The following is a 21,323-nucleotide window of genomic DNA, read 5'->3' on the forward strand; positions in this document are numbered from 1 at the left end:
TGTCGGGTGTATTGTCCCTTGGGTGGCAGTGAAAGTTGAGGGCCTCGATGGACCAGACCAGGGTGGCAGGGGTTAGCTCTGGGGGTGTGCAACGTCACCTCGCTGTGGGGGAAGGAGTCGGAGCTTGTGTGGGAGGTGAAGTGATACCAGTTAGATCTGGTGGGCCTCGCCTCCATGCACAGCTTTGGCTCTGGAACCACTCTCCTTAATAGGGATTGGACCTTATTCTTCTCTGGAGTTGCCCAGGGGGTGAGGCGCCGGGCGGTTGTGGGGGTACTCACGAGTCCCGGGCTGAGCACCGCTACGCTGGAGTTTACTCCAGTAGACGATAGGGTCGCCTCCCTGCGTCTTCAGGTGGCAAGGGGGAAAACTCTGACTGCTGTTTCTGCGTATGCACTGAACAGCATTTTGGAGTATCCGGCCTTCTTGGAGTCCCTGAATGGAGTTCTGTATGGGGCTCTGGTGGGGGACTCCATTGTTCTGCTGGGGGACTTCAACACACATGTGGCAATGACAGAGACACCTGGAGAGGTGTAATTGGGAGAAACATCCTCCCTGATCTAAACCTGAATGTTCGCTTGTTATTGGACTTCTGTGCCAGTCACGGACTGTCCATAACGAACACCATGTTCAAACATAAGGATGCTCATAAGTGTAGCTGCTACAAAAGAACCCTAGGCCAAAGATTGATGATTGATTTTCTGATCGTATCATCTGATTTGAGGCCACATGTTCTGGACACTCAGGTGAAGAGAGGGACAGAGCTGTCAACTGATCACCATCTGGTGATGAGTTGAATCAGAGGGTGGGGGAGGACTTTGGACAGACCTGGAAAGCCCAAATGGATAGTGCGGGTGAATTGGGAATGTCTGGAGGAGCCCACTGTCAGACAGATCTTCAACTCACACCTCTGGCAGAGCTTCTCAAGCATCCCTGTGAAGGTTGGGGACATTGAACCAGAATGCAAAGTTCAAAGCTTCCACTGCTGAAGCTGCAGCAGGGAGCTGTGGCCTGAAAGTCTTAGATGCCTCAAGGGCTGGCAACCCTCGAACACCGTGGTATACACCAGTGGTCAGGGAAGCTGTCCGACTGAAGGAGTCCTTCCGGGATTTGTTATCTCGGAGGACTCCAGAGGCAGTTGCAAGGTACCAACAGGCCCGAAGGGCAGCAGTCTCTGCTGTGGGGGAGGAAAAGCAGTGGGTGTGGGAGGAGTTCGGAGCATCCATGAAGAAGGACCTTCGGTCGGCACCAAGGTGATTCTGGTGGACCATGAGGCAACTCAGGAGGGGAAAATGGGGAACCATCCAAGCTGTCTACAGTAAGGATGGGATTCTCTTGACCTCAACTGAGGATGTAATCCAAGGCTGGAAGCAACACTTTGATGAACTCCTGCATCAGACCTCTATAGTAGGGGCAGAGCTGGAAGCTGATGGAGGATTTTCATCAGTTTCCCTGGTGAAAGTCACTGAGGTAGTCAAACAACTCTGCAGTGGCAAGGCCCCGGGCATTGTTGATATCCGTCCAGAAATGCTGAAGGCTCTGCGTGTGGAGGGGTTGTCTTGGATGAGACATCTCTTCAACATTGCGTTGAGGTCTGGGACAGTGCCTAAGGAATGGCAAACTGGGGTGGTGGTCCCAAAATTTCAAAAAGGGGGAACAGAGAGTGTGTGCCAACTACAGGGGCATAACACTACTCAGCCTCCCTGGTAAAGTCTACTCCAGGGTGCTGGAAAGGAGGGTTCAGCCGATAGTCGAACCTCTGATTGAAGAGGAACAATGCGGGTAGTGTCCTGGTCGTGGAAAAACCGACCAGCTCTTTACTCTCACAAGGACCCTGGAGGATGCCTGGGAGTATGCCCACCGAGTCTACATGTGTTTTGTGGACTTGGAGAAGGTGTATGATCGAGTATCCCGGGAGACACTGTGGGAGGTGCTACGGGAGTATGGAGTGAGGGGGTCCCTTCTCAGGGCCATCCAATCTCTGTACTCGCAAAGCGAGAGCTGTGTTCGGGTGCTCGGCAGTAAGTCAAACCCGTTTCCGGTGGAAGCTGGCCTCCGCCAGGGCTGTGCTTTGTCATTAATCCTGTTTGTGACATTCATGGACAGGTTATCGAGGCATAGTCGGGGGGAGGAGAGTTTCTGGTTTGGTGGGCTCAGGGTCTCATCACTGCTTTTTGCAGATGATGTGGTCCTGTTGGCTTCGTCAGCCGATGACCTCCAACACTCACTGGATGGGTTCGCAGCAGAGTATGAAGCGGCTGGGATGAGGATCAGCACCTCTAAATCTGAGGCCATGGTTCTCAGCAGGAAACTGATGGATTGCCTACTCCGGGAAGAGAATACGGCCTTGCCCCAAGTGAAGGAGTTAAAGTACATCGGGGTCTTGTTCATGAGTGAGGGGACGATGGAGCATGAGATTGGCCGGAGAATCGGTGCAGAAGGGGTGGTATTGCATTCGCTCTACCATACTGTAGTGACAAAAAGGGAGCTGAGCCAAAAGGCAAAGCTCTCGACCTACTGGTCAATCTTCGTTCCTACTCTCACCTATGGTCAAGAGGGTTGGGTCATCACCGAAAGAAGTAAACTGCAGGTACAAGCGGCCAAAATGAGCTTCCTCAGGAGGGTGGCTGGTGTCCCCCTTAGAGATAGGGTGAGAAGTTCGGTCATCTGTGGGGAGCTCAGTGTAGAGTAGCTGCTTCTTCGCATTGAAAGGAGCCAGTTGAGGTGGTTCGGGCTTCTGGTAAGGATGCCTCCTGGGTGCCTCCCAAGGGAGGTTTTCCAGACACGTCCATCTAGGAGGAGATCCCAGGGAAGACCCAGGACTAGGTGGAGAGATTATATCTCCACACTGGCCTGGGAACTCCTCGGGATCCCCCAGTCAGAGGTGGTCAATGTGGCATGGGTAAGGGATGTCTGGGGTCCCCTGCTGGAGCTGTTGCCCCTGCGACCTGAACCCGGAAAAGTGGTTGAAGATAAATGAATAATGATAACCTTTAATTAACCACACAGAAATTACATTGAGATCAAAACCTCTTTTACAAGGGTAACCTGGCCAAGAAAGGCAGCAGGACATGTAATAATGGACAGGTTTACATCAACATGAGAACACTGGTGATAAATAAAATATGCAGAATCCCATTCGCCATCTCGTAAAATGGTCTGGAAAGTGTTCAAGGAAGTCAGTCTGGGCAGTTTCAGTTCATACTGGAGAACATTCAATCAGAGGGAGATGAAAAACTAATGACATTCTTTCCCACATCAATGCGGACACAAAGTATACGAAAACATAAGATGTCATTCGAGTACAGAGCTTTTGGATTTCTGATGTAAATTGGATAAGCAGGTCGGAACCAGACCAATAAGAGTATTGTAAACCAGAATCATCCAGTGTGTATAACACCTGACAAACAAAGAGGGCATGCCCATTTTGGCATACAACTCACAGTGTTGGGTAAGGCGGCTCCAACCAGTGATGGATCTCAGGGCACAATGGGACAGCGGGGTCAAGGACTGTAGACAACATTGCCATAGTCCAATAAGGGCAGGAAGGTACACATTAAAATCACCAGTGTAAAACTAACACTGCCAGTGTACATATGGTCCCACTCTGGTCAGAGTTAGTGTTAATTTAACACTAGTGATTTTACTATGTAGCAGTTATCAGGAGCTTACAAGAACTTAAGATAAGACCTTACTGATCTCACAGTGGAGAAATTCACGTTACGTTAGCGCTTAAAAAGACACACAAGATGGGTGCGAGTAGAGGAAAATGTGCATCAAACAGCGTGTGCAAGGATAAACAATAATAATACTTGTAACAATACAATAAAATAAGAAAATGAGGTAAAAAGAGAATATATATATATATATATATATATATATATATATATATATATATATGTTATATGGCTGGGGGGGCCTGGCTGCCGGTTTGTTTGTCTTTTGGTTTCCTCCCAGGTGGCGTGCATTTGGGACTGAGTGGCTGTGTTGCTGAGGCTGTCAGGACCTCACCCTGATCACCTGCAACTCGTCAGGACTCACAGCTGTGGTGCATCTGGATGGATTGGAACATGTTGGCATTTAAGACTGGAGTGCACAGTGTGTATTTGCCAGAGACTCGACCTTGTGACCAGACGGGTGAGATCGTCGTCTTGGGAGCCATCTCATCAACAGCGGATGCTGAGAACGTCCAGGTTTGATGCACAGTCTGTGAAAGAGGAGGGGGTGAGGTCTCACGCTCGTCAGCACACTTCCTGAGGTACGTTAGATTTTGTGACTAACAGTTATACAGTCAGTAAATGTGGTGTCCCTCACACCTTATTGTATTGAGCTGTTTGTTAGTCATGTATCAGCTTCCACTGCGGTGGAGTTTTGTGAACTGGATGTTCCATGCCTGCAGGTTTGGAAGCTGATCAGTAATCAAGCCAGGAAGTGTTTGCTGTTTGTACACCTTTAAGTGTTCTGTGTGTAGAGTGTGGACTCACATAATGGTTCCTTCTTTCACAGACTCGGTTGTTGCGGCCACCTGGGGGGTGTCGGCGGGGTCCTTGGGTCTGAAACAGCTTCTGGCTCCGGACCGTTAGCGCTGCTGGGAGCGCACCACGCCAGGCCGCACCTTTTTGTTATTATATTTTCACTGTTATGTATTAAATTCAGTTAGCCTTTGTACCGTGCTCTGCTTATTTCATACTGGGTCCTTCAAACGCTGGTCGGTTCTCCGAGCTGCGTCCGACACATAACAATATAGATATATATATACACACACACACACACACACACACACACACACACACACACACACACACACACATAGCTGGGACCACAGTCACAAAGATTACATTAGTAACACATGATGCTGTTATGGTTTAAAATCCTGCAGGGCAGCAAGGTCCCCCTGCTCAAACCAGCACATGCCCAGGCCAGTTTGAAGTTCACCAGTGACCATCTGGATGATCCAGAGGAGGCATGGGAGAAGGTCATGTGGTCAGATGAGACCAGAATAGAGCTTTTTGGAATCAACTCCACTTATCATGTTTAGAGGATGAGAACAACCCCAAGAAAACCATCCCAACCGTGAAGCATGGGGGGTGTAAACATCATACTGTGGGAGTGCTCTTCTGCAAAGGGGACAGGACGACTGCACCGTATTGAAGGGAGAATGGATGGGGTCATGTATTGCGAGATTTTGGCAAACAACCTCCTTCCCTCAGTAAGAGCATTGAAGATGGGTCATGGCTGGGTCTTCCAGCATGACAATGACCCCAAACACACAGCCAGGGCAACTAAGGACGGGCTCCGTAAGAAGCATTTCAAGGTCCTGGAGTGGCCTGGCCAGTCTCCAGACCTGAACTCAATAGAAAATCTTTGGAGGGAGTTGAAACTCTAAACCTGAAAGATCTAGAGAAGATCTGTATGGAGGAGTGGACCAAAATCCCTGCTGCAGTGTGTGCAATCCTGGTGAAAAACTACAGTAAACGTTTGACCTCTGTAATTGCAAACTGCTGTACCAAATATTAACATTGATTTTCACAGGTATTCAAATACGTATTTGCTGCAGTGACATACAAATTATTAAAAAATCATACATTGTGATTTCCAGTTTTTTTTTTTTTTAGATTATGTCTCTCACAGTGGACATGCACCTAAGATGAAAATTTCAGACCCCTCCATGGATTCTAAGTGGGAGAACTTGCAATCACAGGGTGTTCAAATACTTATTTTCCTCACAATATATATATACATACGTACATACATAAGTACATATGCATATATAAACATGATTGGAACTGAATAGAATAGGAGCATCTTATTGTATATAATATGTGAAGTGGAATTTAGATGTGATAAGGTGGCACTGGTGCTGGGATTTGTAAACGAGTTGTTATTGCACATGATTTGTGGACATAATATTGCATGTGGTTATTTCACAGTGTTATTGTACAGTCAGTCTTGCTTGATGTACGACTTCAGTTGTTCAACAGTCCGGGGTCTCCGTTGTCATATTTTGCGCTTCATAATGTGCCATACATTTTCAATGGGTGACAGGTCTGATCTGCAGACAGGCCAGTCTAGTACCCGCACTCTTTTACTACAAAGCCACGCTGTTGTAACACATGCAGAATGTGGCTTGGCATTGTCTTACTGAAATAAGCAGGGACGTCCCTGAAAAAGATGTTGCTTGGATGGCAGCATGTGTTGCTCCAAAACCTGGATGTACCTTTCAGTATTGATGGTGCCATCACAGATGTGTAAGCTGCCCATGGCATGGGGACTAACACACCCCCATACCATCACAGATGCTGGCTTTTGAACCTTGGGCTGGTAACAATCTGGATGGTCTTTTTCCTCTTTTGTCTGGAGGACACGATGTCCATGATTTCCAAAAACAATTTGAAACGTGGACTCATTATTGAATCGGTGTGTAACTTTGCAAAAACAATGTCGGACTCTGTTGTTTTCTCTGGGCCCCTCCCCAATCAGACCGGGAGTGACATGTTTAGCCGCATGTTCTCCTTGAATTGCTGGCTGTCTGAGTGGTGTCCAAAAAATGAGGTGGGCTTCATTGATAATTGGCAAAGCTTCTGGGGAAAACCTGGTCTTGTTAGGAGAGACGGCATCCATCCCACTTTAGAGGGAGCAGCTCTCATTTCTAGAAATCTGGCCAATTTTTTGGGATCCTCCAAACTGTGACTGTCTAGCGTTGGGACCAGGAGGCAGAGCTGTGGTCTTATACACCTCTCTGCAGCTTCTCTCCCCCTGCCATCCCCCTATTACCCCATCCCCGTAGAGACGGTGCCTGCTCCCAGACCACCAATAACTAGCAAAAATCTATTTAAGCATAAAAATTCAAAAAGAAAAAATAATATAGCACCTTCAATTGCACCACAGACTAAAACAGTTAAATGTGGTCTATTAAACATTAGGTCTCTTTCTTCTAAGTCCCTGTTGGTAAATGATATAATAATTGATCAACGTATTGATTTATTCTGCCTAACAGAAACTTGGTTACAGCAGGATGAATATGTTAGTTTAAATGAGTCAACACCCCCGAGTCACACTAACTGTCAGAATGCTCGTAGCACGGGCCGGGGCGGAGGATTAGCAGCAATCTTCCATTCCAGCTTATTAATTAATCAAAAACCTAGACAGAGCTTTAATTCATTTGAAAGCTTGTCTCTTAGTCTTGTCCATCCAAATTGGAAGTCCCAAAAACCAGTTTTATTTGTTATTATCTATCGTCCACCTGGTCGTTACTGTGAGTTTCTCTGTGAATTTTCAGACCTTTTGTCTGACTTAGTGCTTAGCTCAGATAAGATAATTATAGTGGGCGATTTTAACATCCACACAGATGCTGAGAATGACAGCCTCAACACTGCATTTAATCTATTATTAGACTCTATCGGCTTTGCTCAAAAAGTAAATGAGTCCACCCACCACTTTAATCATATTTTAGATCTTGTTCTGACTTATGGTATGGAAATAGAAGACTTAACAGTATTCCCTGAAAACTCCCTTTTGTCTGATCATTTTTTAATAACATTTACATTTACCCTGATGGACTACCCTGCAGTGGGGAATAAGTTTCATTACACTAGAAGTCTTTCAGAAAGCGCTGTAACTAGGTTTAAGGATATGATTCCTTCTTTATGTTCTCTAATGTCATATACCAACACAGAGCAGAGTAGCTACCTAAACTCTGTAAGGGAGTTAGAGTATCTTGTCAATAGTTTTACATCCTCATTGAAGACAACTTTGGATGCTGTAGCTCCTCTGAAAAAGAGAGCTTTAAATCAGAAGTGTCTGACTCCGTGGTATAACTCACAAACTCGTAGCTTAAAGCAGATAACCCGTAAGTTGGAGAGGAAATGGCGTCTCACTAATTTAGAAGATCTTCACTTAGCCTGGAAAAAGAGTTTGTTGCTCTATAAGAAAGCCCTTCGTGAAGCTAGGACATCTTTCTACTCATCACTAATTGAAGAAAATAAGAACAACCCCAGGTTTCTTTTCAGCACTGTAGCCAGGCTGACAAAGAGTCAGAGCTCTATTGAGCTGAGTATTCCATTAACTTTAACTAGTAATGACTTCATGACTTTCTTTGCTAACAAAATTTTGACTATTAGAGAAAAAATTACTCATAACCATCCCAAAGATGTATCGTTATCTTTGGCTGCTTTCAGTGATGCCGGTATTTGGTTAGACTCTTTCTCTCCGATTGTTCTGTCTGAGTTATTTTCATTAGTTACTTCATCCAAACCATCAACATGCTTATTAGACCCCATTCCTGCCAGGCTGCTCAAGGAAGTCCTACCATTATTTAATGCTTCAATCTTAAATATGATCAATCTATCTTTGTTAGTTGGTTATGTACCACAGGCCTTTAAGGTGGCAGTAATTAAACCATTACTTAAAAAGCCATCACTTGACCCAGCTATCTTAGCTAATTATAGGCCAATCTCCAACCTTCCTTTTCTCTCAAAGATTCTTGAGAGGGTAGTTGTAAAACAGCTAACTGATCACCTGCAGAGGAATGGTCTATTTGAAGAGTTTCAGTCAGGTTTTAGAATTCATCATAGTACAGAAACAGCATTAGTGAAGGTTACAAATGATCTTCTTATGGCTTCGGACAGTGGACTTATCTCTGTGCTTGTTCTGTTGGACCTCAGTGCTGCTTTTGATACTGTTGACCATAAAATTTTATTACAGAGATTAGAGCATGTCATAGGTATTAAAGGCATTGCGCTGCGGTGGTTTGAATCATATTTGTCTAATAGATTACAGTTTGTTCATGTAAATGGGGAATCTTCTTCACAGACTAAAGTTAATTATGGAGTTCCACAAGGTTCTGTGCTAGGACCAATTTTATTCACTTTATACATGCTTCCCTTGGGCAGTATTATTAGACGGTATTGCTTAAATTTTCATTGTTACGCAGATGATACCCAGCTTTATCTATCCATGAAGCCAGAGGATACGCACCAATTAGCTAAACTGCAGGATTGTCTTACAGACATAAAGACATGGATGACCTCTAATTTCCTGCTTTTAAACTCAGATAAAACTGAAGTTATTGTACTTGGCCCCACAAATCTTAGAAGCATGGTGTCTAACCAGATCGTTACTCTGGATGGCATTTCCCTGATCTCTGGTAATACTGTGAGAAATCTTGGAGTTATTTTTGATCAGGATATGTCATTCAAAGCGCATATTAAACAAATATGTAGGACTGCCTTTTTGCATTTACGCAATATCTCTAAAATCAGAAAGGTCTTGTCTCAGAGTGATGCTGAAAAACTAATTCATGCATTTGTTTCCTCTAGGCTGGACTATTGTAATTCATTATTATCAGGTTGTCCTAAAAGTTCCCTAAAAAGCCTTCAGTTGGTTCAGAATGCTGCAGCTAGAGTACTGACGGGGACTAGCAGGAGAGAGCATATCTCACCCGTGTTGGCCTCCCTTCATTGGCTTCCTGTTAATGCTAGAATAGAATTTAAAATTCTTCTTCTTACTTATAAGGTTTTGAATAATCAGGTCCCATCTTATCTTAGGGACCTCATAGTACCATATTACCCCATTAGAGCGCTTCGCTCTCAGACTGCGGGCTTACTTGTAGTTCCTAGGGTTTGTAAGAGTAGAATGGGAGGCAGAGCCTTCAGCTTTCAGGCTCCTCTCCTGTGGAACCAGCTCCCAATTCAGATCAGGGAGACAGATACCCTCTCTACTTTTAAGATTAGGCTTAAAACTTTCCTTTTCGCTAAGGCTTATAGTTAGGGCTGGATCGGGTGACCCTGGACCATCCCTTGGTTATGTTGCTTTAGACGTAGACTGTGTTTCATAATTATTGTATGGCCTTGCCTTGCAATGTGGAGCGCCTTGGGGCAACTGTTTGTTGTGATTTGGCGCTATACAAGAAAAAAGTTGATTGATTGATTGACTCATCAGACCACAGCACACTTTTCCACTTTGCGTCTGTCCATTTCAAATGAGCTCAGGCCCCGAGAAGGCGGTGGCATTTCTGGATGTTGATGTATGGCTTTCGCTCTGCATGGTAGAGTTTTAACTTGCACTTGTAGATGTAGCGACGAACTGTTTTAACTGACATTGGTTGGATGTGGTAAGATCCTTTACACAATGATGTCGGTTTGTAATGCAGTGCCGCCTGAGGGATCAAAGGTCACGGGCATTCAATGTTGGTTTTCAGCCTTGTCCCTTATGTGTAGAAAGTTCTACAGATTCTCTGAATCTTCTGATTATATTATGGACTGTAGATTATGGAATCCCTAAATTCCTTGCAACTGAACATTGAGAAACATTGTTCTTAAACCGTTGGACGATTTTTTTCACACAGTTGTTCACAAAATGATAATCCTCGCCCCATCTTTGCTTGTGAATGGCTGAGCCTTTTGGGGGATGCTTCTTTTATGCCCAATCATGACACTCACCTGTTTCCAATTAACCTGTTCACCTGTGGAATATTCCAAACAGGTGTCCTTTGAGCATTCATCAATGTTCCCAGTCTTTTTTTGCCCCTGTCCCAGCTTTTTTGAAATGTGTTGCAGTTATCTATTTCAAAATGAGCAAACATTTGCACAAAAACAAAAAAGTCTATCAGTTTGAACATGTGTTCTGTGGGCTGTGTGGGCTCCTTACCTCGATGTGCTGGTGGCTGGGTGGCACGGGTACAAACTGGGGCAGCCTCTTGCTGAGCCACATGGTGACGTCCCGGTTCATGTTCACTGCAAATGGTTCATATCCTTCCTGGAGGCCGCAGATGGTGAAGTATTTCAGAGAGCTGACGTTTTTCCCAAAGTTCATCCTCCCCACCTGACACACCCCCAGACTGCACACTGGAATAAATCCTGAACACACATCAAAGACAAAATCAACACCTTCACAGTTTTCACTTTGAATACTAGTTTTTTGTTTGTTTCCTGACACCTTCCTTCATAAAGGAAGTGGTGGCCTCATGGTTAAAGAATCTATAATAATAGGTTCAATTCCCAAATCAAACAACAAGTTTGCTCAGGTGACCTTGAGCAAAATAATTTGCCTTGTGCTGCACCTCACATAGCAGCACCCTGACTGTGTGAAAGTCAACATGGTAAAGCACTTTGAGCATCTTCATCGGATGAAAAAGCATTTCAGAAACACAGACATTTTACTTCTTACTATATAGGAAACATACGCTTGGTGTAATTTGTCTATGTCTCAGATAGACCTTTACTTTGTCGTCGTGGGGTGTCGATGGACAGTTACCTTCTTTTGGGCAGAGGGGTTTAAGCTGGATGGTTACCTTGTCTTAGTGGGGTCTCAGATGAACTGTGATGTTGTCTTGGTGGGGTATGGAGTAGACTGTTACACTGTCTTGAAAGGGTCTTACATGGACGATTAACTTGTCTTCTTGGGATCTCAGAAGGACCTTTACCCTGTCTTTGTTGGGTCTCAGGTGGACGGTTGCTTTAGCTTGGACTCAGCACAGACTGTGCAATCTCAATAGGATTGAGATACAACAGAACTGTGACACACATGCTTTTTTTGATGATGACCATTAGAAAGAGTGGAAACCGTGACATACTGTGCATCCAGAAAGTATTCACTTTTTCCATATTATTATTATTATTATTATTATTATTATTATATTACAGCCTTATTCCAAAATAATTCAATTTTTTTTCCATCAACTTTCTACACACAATACCCTGTAATGACACTGTGATTTTTTTCAATATTTTTTGCAAATTTATTAAAAATAATAATGAAATGTACATGTACATAATTATTCACAGCTTTTGCCATGAAGCTCAAAATTGAGCTGAGGTGTCTCCTGTTTCGACTGATCATCTTTGAGATGCAGCTACGCTTAACTGGAGTACACCTGAGGTAAATTCAGTTAATTGGACATGATTTGGAAAGACACACACCTGTCTACAAATAAGGTCCCACAGTTGACAGTGCATGTCAGAGCACAAACCAAGCATGAAGTCAAAGGAATTGTCTGTAGACCTCTGAGACAGAATTGTCTCGAGGCACAAATCTGGGGAAGGGAACACAAACATTTCTGCTGCTTTGAAGGTCCCAATGAGCACAGTGACTGCCACCATCTGTAAACAGAAGACGTTTGGCTCCACCAGGATTCTTCCTACAGCTGGTTGCCCATCTAAACTGAGCGGTCGGGGGAGAAGGACCTAAGTCAGGGAGGTGACCAAGATCCTGATGGTTACTCTGTTAGAGCTCCAGCATTCCTCTGTGGAGAGAGGAGAACCTTCCAAAAGGACAACCATCTCTGCAGCAGTCCATCAATCAGGCCTGTATGACAGAGTGGCCAAACAGAAGACACTCCTTAGTAAAAGGCACATGGCAGCCCACCTAGAGTTTACCAAAAGGCACCTGAAGGACTCTCAAACCACGAGAAACAAAATTCTCTGGTCTGATGAGACAAAGATTGAACTCTTTGGTGTGAATGCCAGGCTCCATGTTTGGAAGAAGCCAGGCACCATCCCTACAGTGAAGCATGGTGGCGGCAGCATCATGCTGTGGGAATGTTTTCAGCAGCAGGAACTGAGAGACTAGTCAGGATTGAGGGAAAGATGAATGCAGCAATGTACAGAGACATCCTGGATGAAAACCTGCTCCAGAGAGCACTTGACCTCAGACTGGAGTGATGGTTCATCTTTTAAAGCAGGACAATGACCCTAAGCACACAGCCAAGATATCAAAGGAGTGGCTTCAGGACAACTCTGTGAATGTCCTTGAGTGGTCCTGCCAGAGCCCAGACTGGAAACTGATTGAACATCTCTGGAGAGATCTGAAAATGGCTGTGTACCGATGCTCCCCATCCAACCTGATGGAGGTTGAGAGGTGCTACAAAGAGGAAAACTGCACAAAAATTGGTGCACCAAGCTTGTGGCATCATATTCAAGAAGACTTGAGGCTGTAATTGCTGCCAAAGGTGCATCAACAAAGTGGAGTACCCAGCCCCTCTTCAGGAGTTGGGTACCAGAGCCCAAGTTGTGCGTGGAGGTAAGCCCGACTATCTCTAGTCGGTACCTCTCAACCTCCCTCATAAGCTCAGCGAGGTGATATTCCACATCCCGACAGCCAGAGGCTGTGAGCGCGAACCGAGCCACCGGGCCACCCGCCCTCAACCGCCACCCAGTCCTCTATGCACCGGACCCCCATGGCCCCCTCTGCAGGTGGTGAACCCACAGGAGGGCAGGCCCACATCACTCTTTCGGGCTGGGCCCAGCCGGGCCCTGTGAGCTAAGGCTCAACCACCAGGTGCTCGCGCGCGAGCCCTAACCCCAGGCCTGGCTCCAGGGTGGGGCCCCGGCTCCACCGTACCAGACGATGTCTCGGTCCTTGATTTCATACTGGTTATGGGAGCTTCTGAACTGCCCTTAGTCTGACCCGTCGTCTAAGACCTGTTTGCCATGGGACACCCTACCAGGGGCATGAAGCCCCCAACATCATAGCTCCTAGGATCAGGCTGGAAGTATTTGAGTTGTTTTTTTTTTTTTTATTTTAAGTGATGAAATACTTAGTGAAAGCCTCTCGCATCATCAACAACAAAAATAATTTTCTTCTCCATCATCACCTTTTTTGTGTGACAACTCAGCTGCAATGGTGATGTTGGCATCAATCAGCGACACTTGGTCAGATTGTAAGAATGATGGCACCCTCACCTCTTCATATGCTTAGTTTCAGACCCTATTTTTGTCAGTGTACTTTAAAAAAGAAATGTGGGCTGGGGGGGAGAGTTGAAAGTTCTAGACTAAGAGGGGCCCCTGATGACGTCCTCCATGGTGGATCATGCAGGATATCTGCATAATGCTTGAGAAGGTGAAATAAGGCTTTGACAGTCTTCAAGATTTAATTAGTCTGAATTATTTACCTGTAGAACATCTCCAGACTCCACACATCAAGCTCCGACTACACAGCCAAAACTCTCATTCATGCCTGTACTGGATTACTACCATGGTGTCATCTTTGGTCTGGCCAACAAAACTCTAGCTGCAGTGTGTGCAGAAGTCAGCTACCAGAGTTCTCACCCACACTGAGCCTCGGCAGAACATCACTGCCACGCTCATGCACCTTCTTCGGCTCCCAATGATGTCCCTGTCTCTTGCAAAGTCCTCCTCCTTATCTACAAATCCCTCCACTCCCTTGTTATCCAGTAACTGTTGGACCTTCTCATCCCCTGTGGCCCACGAACATGCTGTGAAGATATAATCTCATTTTGGACAGCCGTGCATGCCATGGCAAATTTGATTCAGATCTTTGTCAGCTGCATGTACAGCTCAGTAGCACGCACACACACACTCATCTTCAACCACTGAGTCCAATCAAGGGTTGTGGGGGGCTGGAGCCTATCCCAGCAATCATAGAGCACGAGGTGGGGTACACCCAGGACAGGACGCCAGGGCCACAAACAGACAAACACATTCACACCCACTCGCACACCTACAAATAATTTTTCTAAAGATTCCAATCTCACCTAACCCGCATGCCTTTGGATGTGGAAGGAAACAGGAGCACCTGGAGGAAACCCACGCAAACACAGGGAGAATATGCATGAACCCATGACCTTCTTGCTGTGAGGCAACAGTGCTAACCAATAAGCCACCGTGCTGCTCCAGCTCAGTAGCAGTTTTTAAAAATGTACTTTGCACATCCCACATGGGGGGAGGCAGAATTTCAAACTGCCTGCTCTGGATACCCATCTCTGGAGGGACCTTCAACTAGCAGTTAGAAAAATGTGCAAGCGGTCAAATTTGGAACTCGGAACTAAGGGCATGGACAGCTTAAACACATCTAAAAGAATAACAGCTTTGCAAAGAATTCTTCAAGACACTGTTCCATAATGGAGGACAACTGGCTGAAATGATTCTCTCTGGAATGAACATATGGACTCTTTCAACCTGCGTTTGTTTATCACTCACTCCATTTTCACTTGTGCTTCACACCATGCCTCTGAAGTTTAGACTGATGGAGAGCTTACATGTGACATGGAAGGTGTGAGAGTGCATGAAAGTTTTACGGCACATGGTTGATGTTAAACGATGCATGGTCCAGAACTTCAGACGCGTGGCTCTTGCAATGACAAACATCTGATTTTAGATCCTTGTTAGATCCCTGTTTCAAGACCGAATGGATTCTCCAAGAGAAGTCTGTATGCATCAGACCCAGAGAAATCTGTGACCACCTCACTGAAGAAATCAAAATGGTCCAAAGAAAACCTGCTTGTTCAGGTCATATCCATGAATGATTAGTGGAACTTCTGATTGTTCTGCTCGATTGCTCTGTTCAACAATAAACTGTCAGGTGTAGACATCATTGTATCATCTTCAAACATGATCACTTAAATTCCATGTAGAACCAGAAGGGTCTAAACCATTCCCATACCAACACCTGAGTGTGTGCATTCCTTAAAAATGTGTCTGGCTGTGGAACACCGGAGAGACTCCTGTGGTGTTTCGTGAAAGCTGAAGAATGAAATCAAATCTGTCATTAGCTTTTTCTTGTTGCTGTTGTTTTGCTGTTGTTTTTTGATACGTCTGTGTGAACTGACCTTCACTGACTTCAAAGTCCTTGAAGGCGAGTTCCGACCCTGAATCATCCAGCAGCACTTCTCCATTCAGCGTGAACATCATGGTGTGCTCATTCAGGTTCACCATGCAGCCCACAACATCACCAGTCTGCCACGCCCGCCCAAAGTGTTCATTACCCTGATGCCAGCGCTGAACCTGGAATACACACAAACAAGCACTCACCTGCGCACAGTGACACACTCTGAGAACAATGGTGCATTGTGGGAGGAATCTATCTGTAAACCGTATCTAGATGACAAATGCATAAAGGAGATGTACTGTGAGCTCAAATCCATTAGGAGCATGTTCTCACGCACACAGCTATCTAAACAATGACAAATATTCTCACAAAGCTGAGCATGAAGAAATCTGATTGACACACCTATTCCACAGGGTGATGTCCTACTACGACTGCCCACAATCCAAAGAAAAGTGCAAAAATAAGGTGAAACGACTGACAGACCTCGTAACTGAATGGCTTATGAAGTGCAGGCCTGGCAACCCACCAGAAAATGAAAGTAAGAAGCTGTCCCGTTGGCCAGAACTGCAATAAACTCAATTCAAATTCAAACAAATTCAAATTTTTGCCCCAATAGAGCACGATCAAAGACGTTTCAAACTGTAAAACTGTACTCCCTAGTAATACCTCATTTTAAGGCATTCAAACATGACTGAAGCTGATAAGATTACGAACACCCTAAAGTTAACACGCTCGACAACAATTTTGCAAATCGGGATAACATTTTTTGAAGAGCTCAAAAATTTGACCCTGATTTCAAATCTGGTGCCAGTGATGGCTGAAACTATTACATATACCAAGTTCATTCAACACTGACAAATATGGGTCAAGAACTTACTATGATGCTTCAAAACATGCTCCAATTTGCTATTCGGGATTAAATGGGAAAGAACGGTGTTGTTGATCTTTGGCGTGTGAGCGTATACATATGTGAACGTGTATGTGTGGGAGGGTGTCCTTCTGGGGTGTACATTCATGCGTGATCTAGGTCCTGCATGTGTGTGTGTGTGTGGGTGTGTTCCTCCTGTCAGTTGTGCATTTGTGTGAACACGTCTGCCTCCTGAGTGCCTGTGTGAGTCCTCGGTGTGGTTGTCTTGTGTGGATCTGGTGTATGATTGTTCTCTCCTGCTTCTGCCCCGTATGTGTGTGTGTGTTTATGTGTCCCCTGCAGTCAGTCTCCTTCATGTTTCATCTGCTGTCTGAGGATCCTCACCCTCCTTGGATCTCGGTCCTTACGTCTCTGTGATCTTGCTCCTGACGTGTCTCTGTTTCCTCCATCCCTGATTCTTCTTGTCTCTGTGGTTTTGGTTGTTCAGTGTCATTTATTGGATGTTCTGTGATTTGTCACCATTTCACAGTTTGTGTTTATCATTTACCATGTGGTTATCTTTGAAATGGTGTTTTTGTATTTCATGTTCCTTTAGTCCTCATGTGTTCCTGTTACTTCTGTTCTGTTGTTAATCTGCACCTGTCTCATTTAGGTTTTTGCATTCACGCCACTGATGTGTTTGTCGCTTGCGGGTCGATTGTTACTGTTTCTGTTAGTCATGAGATAGTGTTCTTTCCCTCATTCCCTCTGTGTATTTGTGTCTGTAAGTACCTGGTGTTATTAAGCACATTTGGAGTCAAAAGGAGTAGAGAAGTGGACTTATGTCTGGCTTCATACTCAAGCCAAGTCAATCAATCATAGACCACATCCTACCTCTGCAAGTACACACTGAATACAAGGGCGAATATCAGGAATGTTTCTTTGCATCATAAGGTGATTTTTGCAAAGCGATGGATTTGGTTGATATTGCTGCTGTCTGGGACATCCTGAGAATTCTTGGGATGCCCATGAAGTTGCTGGACACCATAACCAGCTTGTACACAGATGCTGTGAGTGCTGTGTACAATGCAGGCAGAATCTCTGAGTTATTCCATGTGAAACCTTAGTTTTAGGGATGTCATTGCCTTGAAGGACTGTATTTAGAGAGCAAATAATAAAATAATTTCAGGGAAAAACAGCACTTGATTTGTTGAATGAACATATGTATTAACCCCCCCCCCCCCCCCCCCCCCCCACGATAAAAATAGGACAAAGAAAACATAACAGAATAAAGAGAAATCATGTGTTCTAACAAGTTTGAGTCACCTTGAAGCCATCAAATACAAAAGCCTGGTCATCAGATCCAAGCTCCAGGTCAGGCAGGCATCCTGGTCGGGCCCAGCCCACCCTCATCTCACCTGCTGTTAAGACCTGGTGGAGAAACAGGAGGATGCTCTTATCCACTGTAACAAACAGCCAAATCCCTGACTATCCTTGTTACATTCTTCTATCACTTTAAAATCTGTGAAGTTACTTTAGTGGAATTATGACACATGGCATTATTATCCACTTTAAAAATAATAAAACTCTTTCTGTACAATTATATCTAAAGACATTATTAGGCACTTTAAATATCAGTAAGTCCTTAGAATCCAATTACGACTGACTGTGTAATTATTCAGTTTAAAAATGTGAAATTGTTTTTGTCCAATTGTGATTCATGACATTATTATCCATCAATCAATTTTCCTATTAAGGGTCACAGGGGTCTGGAGCCTATCCCAGTGGGTTTCACCCTGAAATAGGAGACTATTTCCTTTTTTCTCTTTCTTTTTTAATTATCATCACATGAACATGGCAAAGTCCATGCATAATGAAGTGTGAAGTGTACACTGCAAGTCAGTGTACACCTGATATTATAAGAAAACAACAGAGGAAATTATTTAAAGAAGGTCACAATTTGAGGAAATTCACATTAACAATCAGAGTGGTGGATACATGGAACAGCCTGTCAGAGGATAAAGTAACAGCCCTGAATGTAATCTGTTTTAAAAAGTAAATTAGACAACCAGACAGCATTAGATAAATCAATAAAAAATACTGATATTTGAGTAAGGAGTTGTTCTTTCATGTACAGTATATCTGGATAAAGTGGTGCCTTACACCTGTGTCCAATAATTTTAATTAAGTGGCTGATTTAATTTCATTTTGTGTTTATGGTCATTAACATACGCCAAATCTACATTTACATACTGCTATCTGTGTCACATTAACACCTGCTATCAAATATACATTTACTCTCAGCAAATCACTTACAAAAATGTCTCCACACTAACACAAAACTTTGAATTGCCAAAACAATCTAGTACTCATATGGAATCTGAACAAATAAGACCCTAGATGTAATTATTCACTTAAAAATAATAGTTCAGTCATGTTCGTACAGGTATGATTTATGGCATTACCAACATTTACAATTGACAAGTAATTTTAATCCAATTATGACTCGTGAAATTTTCTCCTCTAAAAATGCTCAAATTATTTTAGTACAATCATAACTCATGATGTTCCACTTTTAAAATAGGCAAGCAATTTTAGTGTAGTTATAATATGTGATGTTACTTTCCTTTCAATTTTTCTCTTTCTTTTCTGTTAACGTGAAAAATTTACTGCAAATATGATTCTCTACATTATACTTTTAAATTTGTCATTTCAGAACACTGACCACTGGTGTCATTATCCATTTTTTCATGACAATATTGTCCACTTTAAAAAAAAAAAAAACCCTGAAATCCCTTTAAACCAAATATAATTCATAGTGTTGTTCACTTCCAAATGGTTGTCACTTTAGTGCAATTATGACTCATCATGCTATTATTCAATTTAAAAATGGTCAAATAGTTTGAGCAGGCTGGTGGCTTAAAACTGTTGATGCATACCTTAAGTAATTCCTTGTTTAAGGTATTTTCTTTTTGTATAGCGTGCATGTCTTGCATATCAAAATGTTCAGAACAATCTCAACTGTCTGACTGTGAGACATATATTTGTCCAGAACACTGTGTAAAGACATGTTCTATTATTAAGTACATGATGAAAAGTTGACCAGAGTGTCAATAGGGAGTGTTAATTTATGGCCATAAAACATCACTACTGTAAGACCAGCTACATTTCTGTGACACACAGTGCTTCATAGTGCACTCATTTAGACTTGAAAATCACTGATAGCGGAATGGCATCTTAGATTATATAAAAGGAAGGCATCTCTATTGTTTTCTTGGATTCTATTGCTGTAACACATTTCTATAAATGCGCTTTCATTACTGCATTTTTAATAATTTGTAAATAATGGCACTAAAATCATAGCAATCACATTTAATTTTATGTCATCTGATTTTGAAAATTAAAATTGATAAAACTGTTATGAAACAAGCTCCATGATATTATTTTGACATAACTACCCATTCCATGGAGAATGGGCAGGGGTGGCCTTGAACCAGGAATCTTCTGCACTGGAAACAAGCAAAATTGGGCCACCACCATAAGATATCATTGTAACAGTTCTCAACATGAAAATAAAATGAAATTAAATCAAATTTATCCATGTTTCATGATAATACAGACCTCATCCAGTGTTGTCAACAAACAACTGATTCCTTATTTAACTTGTTGCCACTGATTATTAAGACATGACCCTAATTTAGTTATTATACTGTCATGCCTTATTAAGTCATGGTCCTGAAAATTAATAATGCATGATTAATTTGTGACCTCCCAATAATTATTTTCTCATCAATGGATGAGAAAATTAATTTAGACTGAAAAAAGCGGCTCCGTATTTCAAGAACAATGACAAAATGTTACCTCTTTTCTTTGACAGATAAACTACGTGGTGACATTTTACAGAATTAACAGTCATCCTCATTAAGTTAACTACCATCAGCCACACTTACCTCCAGCTCGAAGTACCACTTCCCAGCATGAACACTGTAGGTTTTCTCTGCTCGGAAAATGCGAAACCTCTCAGCAGACATGTTGCTGAGGTCAGACTGAGCTGCTCAGAAACAGGCAAAGAAAATAATGGGAGGGGAAGAAAAGTTTGGCTCGTTATGAAGCTGCTGCCCTGAAACGATGCCTGCTGGTAAAATACTGTAATTTCCAGACTATTGAGCGCACGTGAATATAAGCCATACCCACCAATTTTCAAAAGACAAAAATTTTTGTACATATATAGGCCGCACTTGTCTATAAGTCGCAGGTGTCCACGTTGAAACATGAGATATTTACACAGAAATATTTTACACAGAAATATTTTTTAAACTTTTAATCCATACCAGTAACATACACAGACACGTACCATAAATGCTTTTTTCCAAATGTGAAACACGCAGTTATTGATGAGCACTGCATCAAGCGCATGCACGGTGTCGCACAGCGTCTCTGCTCCACACAGAGGCCAAACTGAGTAATTTTAACATTATTTTATTTTGTTTTCTTTGTGGCACATGGGATAATTTCATTGTATGCAGACAGAATTGCCTGATGCCTGTGGTAAAAGAGACATTAATGAATGAGGTGCTGCTGTGCTGTGACTCTTTCAACTTGGTGCAAACAGCAGCCCGTGGGGGGAGAGGATCGAGGCTCCGCTGACAGCACCACAGACACCCAACCAAAGGATTACACCTGTAGCAGAGCAAGCCAGTCTCACATCGGCCTGGACAGGCACACCAAGGACTGCAACTCAGCCACCTGATGGACAACCTCCTGCGCAGAAACCATGATCTGACAGAGGAACTGTGGTGCAAATTACCAGTGTCACAGGACCATTCTTCAGCCATGAGAAGGAATTAAAGTATTTTCAGACGTTGTTTTCATAAATCAGGAGGCTATATGTTGATAATTTTTTCTTCAGGAT

At 43.4% G+C, this 21,323-nt stretch overlaps 1 protein-coding gene across 3 annotated transcripts in view; it reads right to left on the reverse strand.

The window, feature by feature from the left end:
* ryr2a (ryanodine receptor 2a (cardiac)) overlaps positions 1–21,323 on the reverse strand; it is a 723,597-nt gene that overhangs the window by 480,047 nt on the left and 222,227 nt on the right. For all 3 annotated transcript variants that reach the window (XM_034193918.1, XM_034193917.1, XM_034193919.1), the window contains exons 26-29: positions 20,362–20,462; positions 17,738–17,842; positions 15,566–15,740; positions 10,648–10,856 (exon numbers count right to left, since the gene is read on the reverse strand). In XM_034193918.1, coding sequence (XP_034049809.1) covers positions 10,648–10,856; positions 15,566–15,740; positions 17,738–17,842; positions 20,362–20,462 — 590 coding nt within the window. The remainder of the gene's footprint in view (positions 1–10,647; positions 10,857–15,565; positions 15,741–17,737; positions 17,843–20,361; positions 20,463–21,323) is intronic.

The sequence above is a fragment of the Thalassophryne amazonica genome, chromosome 18 (assembly GCF_902500255.1).
Source record: "Thalassophryne amazonica chromosome 18, fThaAma1.1, whole genome shotgun sequence".
In the NCBI taxonomy this organism is placed as follows: Eukaryota; Metazoa; Chordata; class Actinopteri; order Batrachoidiformes; family Batrachoididae; genus Thalassophryne; species Thalassophryne amazonica.